The sequence below is a fragment of the Wyeomyia smithii genome, chromosome 2, assembly GCF_029784165.1.
Source record: "Wyeomyia smithii strain HCP4-BCI-WySm-NY-G18 chromosome 2, ASM2978416v1, whole genome shotgun sequence".
Taxonomy (NCBI): Eukaryota; Metazoa; Arthropoda; class Insecta; order Diptera; family Culicidae; genus Wyeomyia; species Wyeomyia smithii.
The window spans coordinates 205,180,204-205,186,306 of NC_073695.1; the positions used below are offsets into that span (position 1 = coordinate 205,180,204).

Genomic DNA, 6,103 nt, shown 5'->3' on the forward strand with positions numbered 1-6,103 from the left:
AGCAATCGTAAGCACAACAAACTATTTTATGTCAAGATATGATGATTATAATTCTTGGTGCTCTAGGGTCACCATGAGCGGGAAAGGGTTAACAATGAATAGCGATACCCTAATAGGCTGCCACTATCATATCAAAACGCACGTGCCTTTCTAGCTGCCAATACCATTGTGTGCAGTTCGGGTAACGGTGAAGCATGTTCAGGAATCTGTCACCAACAAAACGACTCCAATTTAAGGAAGTAAGTTCGAGGTCACGTTTTATTGCCATTTTATATGTAAGCGTTAGCTCTGGCCTCACCTTAGTCGGGGGTGAGCTTCAAACGTGCGGCGGCTAGCTCATACTCGGTAGCCATGACGGTCCGAAGTCTCACACTTGGTGTGTTTGTTGTGGTACTACAAGTTCATACCATATTTGGCCAAAATTGTGTAAGTGGACCGCCAGATTATCTGTGTCCAGGAATTCCGACGTCCCTGGAAGTGTATCTGCAGCACGAATCCTACTGCAATCGTTTCTACAGGTGTAACGAGGGTAAAGCAGTGGAAGGCCGTTGTCCGTCAGGACTTTACTTCAATCCGAAGGAAAATCTTTGCTGTCCGGAACATGATTTGTGCTATCGATCGAGTGTTTGTTCGCTGGTCGTTCCAGGATGCGAACGATGTGCGAAAGATTTTGTTCGCGGAGGAGTGACTCCTCAAGATTTCTATGTGTGCAACTGCGACGGAAGTGGAGTACCACAACGTTGTGGCTGGGGGATCGACTCCGTCTCTAAGAAAAACCTCACACTTAGCTTCATTAACGGACGCTGTGAAAATCCCGATGCCACATTATCGGCGGCTAAGGGCTATACCGGAGACAAAAACGGAGATGGTGACGATAGCACACTAGAAGAGCTGCTGAAAAAGGTACAAGATTTACTTAGTAAAACTCTCGGTGGTGGTGGCGGCGATGGTGGTGATGGCGGCGGCGGTGACCAAGGTTTGTTAGATCCAGTGATAGACGGGTTAACTGGTGGCGGTAACGGCGGCGGCGGACAAGGAGGGGACGACCAAGGACTGTTAGATCCTGTGATAGACGGTTTAACTGGATCAGGTGGATCAGGTGGTTCAGGTGGAGGGGGAGATCAAGGTTTACTAGATCCTGTCGTAGATGGATTACTAGGTAGTGGCGGAACAACGACAGCAGCTCCAGGCGGAGGATGGCCAACGACAACAGCTGCAGCTAGAGAAGCAGCCGCAGATGCAGCCGCTGCAGCATGTACAACAACCACCACCGTAACCACCACATATCCAGCCTAGAAGTTCTTATCAACATCACCATCAGGATTAGAGATGCCATAGATTAGTGAACGTTAGAGATAACAGGTAAAATTTGCAATACCTTAGATATCTGGTACACGAATGTCTTTTCGATTTTTCTTCTTTTTGTCTCTTCGTTTTTTCGTCTTTCGTTTCAAATTTTTGTTTTTTTTTCTTTGTCTTTTTGTCTTTTTGTCTTCTTGTCTTTTTGTCTTTTTGTCTTTTTGTCTTTTTGTCTTTTTGTCTTTTTGTCTTTTTGTCTTTTTGTCTTTTTGTCTTTTTGTCTTTTTGTCTTTTTGTCTTTTTGTCTTTTTGTCTTTTTGTCTTTTCGTCTTTTCGTCTTTTCGTCTTTTTGTCTTTTTGTCTTTTTGTCTTTTTGTCTTTTTGTCTTTTTGTCTTTTTGTCTTTTTGTCTTTTTGTCTTTTTGTCTTTTTGTCTTTTTGTCTTTTTGTCTTTTTGTCTTTTTGTCTTTTTGTCTTTTTGTCTTTTTGTCTTTTTGTCTTTTTGTCTTTTTGTCTTTTTGTCTTTTTGTCTTTTTGTCTTTTTGTCTTTTTGTCTTTTTGTCTTTTTGTCTTTTTGTCTTTTTGTCTTTTTGTCTTTTTGTCTTTTTGTCTTTTTGTCTTTTTGTCTTTTTGTCTTTTTGTCTTTTTGTCTTTTTGTCTTTTTGTCTTTTTGTCTTTTTGTCTTTTTGTCTTTTTGTCTTTTTGTCTTTTTGTCTTTTTGTCTTTTTGTCTTTTTGTCTTTTTGTCTTTTTGTCTTTTTGTCTTTTTGTCTTTTTGTCTTTTTGTCTTTTTGTCTTTTTGTCTTTTTACTTTGAAACCTTTCCTATACTTGTTTTGTTTTTGCATGTATTTCTTTTTTCTGTTGCTTCTATTACTAGCATTATTGTTTACATTTTCCCATTTTCTTTTATTTCTCTAATTCCACATTTTGTTAGGGTTTTATGCTCTTTTTTATTAATCTCTCTTAATATTCTCTTTTCAGTATTTTTTCAATTTTTTCCTCTTCTAGCCTTTTTAGTTTTTGCATTTTTCGCATCTAATTTGTATCTTCTTTTGTGCTAAGAGTTTCGTGGTCTATTATTATTTTTAGTAGTTTTTATGTTTAACACTCTTTGGTTTTGATATTTTCATTGAATTTTTGGCAATGAATGTAAAATGAATTAAATTTTTACACACGACTCAACAGTTTCTTCATTCGAGAGAGAACACATACTACAGTTAACTTTCAACTGTCACGAAAAGTTTAGTTTACTCAATTTGAAGACGTATTTGAAACAATCTTTTTTATTCAAAAGGAGGGTTGCCAGCTTTGCAGTTATTTATCTACTTCGAAAAAATATGTAAAGGTAGACGTGGATGTTAACATAAATTATATTTCTCTACCTAGTAGAGAAGGTAACTTTTTGACAGAGAAAAAGTTGAGTTTTTGTTTATAAAAAATTGATGTATTTGTTTCAATTGCCGTTGCAATAAATTGAATAGAAAAATAAAAATGGAAAGTGACTTGTTTCACTGTCTTAGCAAATTGTAATGTTTACTATTCATCTTTTCACCTCTACGTGGTTAATGAATGACCTCTCAGCAATATTTGAACTGTGTTTAAAACTCTTTGCAAAAATAATAATTGATAATTTTGTGTTTTGTTTCAGAAGCCCCAGATGTAAAATAGTATCATAATGCTACGAGAGTACAGCGACAAAAACCAACAAATAAATATTTGAAACCCTAAACGTTTGTTCATTTTATTCCGGGTAAAAAAAATCACATATGCATGATACAGTGGGTAAACGACGTTCCCAGTCTGTTACACTGTGAGCCAAAAGGAAAACATCAATAATTGCGTGCGTTTTGTTTGTCTTTTCAACCGAGGCGACGACGTGTTTGCATTCCCGTCAACAGCTCACTATCAACAACGTGTTTTCAGTACAGCTGGATTTACGCATAATTCGTACAATTACTACCGTTAGAACCGGTAATGCAATTTATTTTTAACCGGATATTTGGATAGAGCCAAAAATAATAAAACAACCAAAACATTACTGATAACGTGTGTTTGTTTGGAACCGTTTTTTTAGCTTGAATTGGAACAATAAATAATGATATAAAACTGATTGCATATGTTTAGTAAAATCCATTGATTTCGTTATCAGAACAGGACTGTGTGTAACAATAGGTCTCTGTTTTTTTTTAATCTCGAATATAAGTATTAGAATTTTTTTACTGCTTGCATTCTTTTTTTTTCTTAATCTATAATTTATTTGACACAGCACAAATACAATTTAATGTTTAACGGCGCCAATTATATCTGGTAGCTTACTTTCTAATGTGTACTTCCACTTCCTCGACACAATTTATTAATCAAGCCTACTCTTTTTAACCATCGTTAAATATATAAAATGTTTATTTTTAGAACCAACTTGTTAAAGTCGGCTTAAGATGTTACCTAAAGCCGAGCTAACTTCCGTAAACATAACAAGGGTTCATCCTTTCGTTTCTATTTAATTCTCTTTTTTTTGTCGAAGTGAAATTTGTAGTCGTAAACATGACACCGACTGACAAATTATTGGTTTTCAGGGTGACATAAAACACATATGTTCCCTACGAGCATACATCGTCGATCTTTCGTATACTTCCACTTAAAATATCACAATTGAATATGTTCTAGGAACCATAAAATAATGTTTTTGAACGCAAAGCAACACCAGTATTAAACAAACAAAATTAAAAAATAAACCGTTATTCTATTAATAGCTGCAAACTTATTTGTGAAGTACAGTAAGTTTCCGTTTTTGGCAACAAAATTTTTAATTTCAGTTGCCAAAACTGGAACCGTGCCGGAAAAGGAGCCTTTTCTGCTATTAATATATTCAATTTTATTTAATTTAATCTCCCAGATGGTCTCGAGGTACGATGCTGGCCTAACAAGCCAGTCGTCATAGGTTCGAGTCTCGTCTCGGGAGAGACTGTTAGTGTCAGTAGGATCGTAGCGCTAGCCCCGCAATCGTCCTGTACTGTACACTACATTGTTGGCTGCAAAGTCTGTGTATAAAAAAAAACAGAAGGACAAGTTCCGAATCGGAATGTAGCACCAAGGCTTTGCTTTGCTATATTCAATTTGAGACTTAAAAATTAAAATGAAATTCATTCATTTCATTTATTTATATGATTCAATAGGATTTTAACAAAATCCGTCGTATATAACGTACAGTGATAAATTTCAAATTTGTCGTCACTTTTATTCTCCCGCAGCGCTTGCACAACAGCGTCTGTGACGTCAAACTCTCTGTTCCATTTGACAGCAAGTGACTGTAAACGACGGATGGTTTTAGATTGCCAGACCCAGAGCCGGATTTAGGGGGGGCCTGGGCCTCCGCATTTTTGGGGCCCCCACAATCATCAGAAATGAGATTCAATCAAAAGTTCGATTTACAGCAAGAAAATTTGTACAGACCATACCATTCTCAAACTTTCCTTCAGTGTTATTTTTTCGCGAGCGTCAATATCACAACTACATCCATAAGAGTTTAATTTGGATTCTCTTGGAATGATACACATTAACAAACCATTTGAATCGAACCAGCGCCCATGGGAGGTAAAGCAGAGAAAGAAAATAATCTACAATTTTTTTAAGCATTGCAGTGGCTTAATTGTACGATTCAGTGATACCAGATATGCTTTGCAAAATGCAGATTTTCAGAGTCCGTGTGTAGATTTTATTGACCTGCCTCGGTACCCGGATAACTGTCCCATAATGAAAAACAACATGTTGAGAAAACGGCGATTTTATATTATCCGTGAATTTTCGGATTTCCAGCAATTACATCCAGAACCAATGAGCATAACAGTTTCATGGCACCACAAGCTTATCGTTGAGAACAAAAAACCATGGCTGGAATTGGGTCTACGTTATATAACTTTAAAAAAGACAAAATGGGACAAAATATGCGGGTACATTTCAAAAGTACTCGCATATTTTTCTCATCACATATAAATTCAACCAGCAACCGGCAGTATCATTGGCAACGTAGATTGTACTACAGGAAAACAACATTAGTCTAGTTAATTAAATGACATACTTCTATATGCCTAAAATAATCCGATATACACTAATCTGGAGCAAAATTATATGGTTGCAGTTTGTACCACTATGCAGTGGGACTGTAATGCGGGTACTTTCAATATGGGACAAAAACAACTTGGTATTTTTTCCATGTTTTTCCATACAAAAGTATCAAATTTATTTTTTCCAGAAAATATGATAACAATTGAGTCGATTCCCGATGATAACTCAAAAGTGACCAAAATCAGTATGGGACAGTTATGCGGGTAACGGCAGTGCAGATGTATGTAGTTTTTTTCTAGCTGCTGTAGATTATTGTCAGGGTCGCCTTATATTTGCGCAGTCTTTCTCAAATCGTGTGCAAATTTTGACCTGTGGATAGCAATTTTTTTTGAATTGCAGATATCAAGAAAGAATTTCCGATTTTCGAGCAGTTGCAGACATCTTTCAAAAATATCTTGCACCTCTGGTCCAAATCTCCTACTCGTACGTTAAAAAAACGGTTTTGTTTAATTGTGGGGCCCCCATATAAAACTGGGTCCCGGGCCCCCACAATTGTAAATCCGGCTCTGGCCAGACTTGTTATATACGACAGTTGTTAACAGTTGGGATCAAATATAGGTTGAAATTAAATTACCCATTACTGAGAGCAATTTCACCCATTTTTGAAAAAGTTGCACGACTTTTTAATGAGTGATTTTTTTTAATCATTTGACGAGTAACATCTACCAATTAGTTTTTTGAT

General features: G+C 36.4%; 1 protein-coding gene across 2 annotated transcripts; it reads left to right on the forward strand.

Moving 5' to 3' along the window:
- The first annotated feature begins 341 nt into the window (after positions 1-341).
- On the forward strand, positions 342-3,021 carry LOC129724928 (circumsporozoite protein-like). Of its 2 annotated transcripts, none has more exons than XM_055680214.1 (2): positions 342-1,362; positions 2,951-3,021. In XM_055680214.1, the coding sequence occupies exon 1, from the start codon at positions 352-354 to the stop codon at positions 1,294-1,296; it is 945 nt and encodes a 314-aa protein (XP_055536189.1). In that variant the 5' UTR covers positions 342-351; the 3' UTR covers positions 1,297-1,362; positions 2,951-3,021. The 2 variants fall into 2 exon arrangements, with proteins under 2 accessions (XP_055536189.1, XP_055536187.1); XM_055680212.1 differs by having other exon boundaries at positions 2,948-3,005.
- Positions 3,022-6,103: the final 3,082 nt, after the last annotated feature.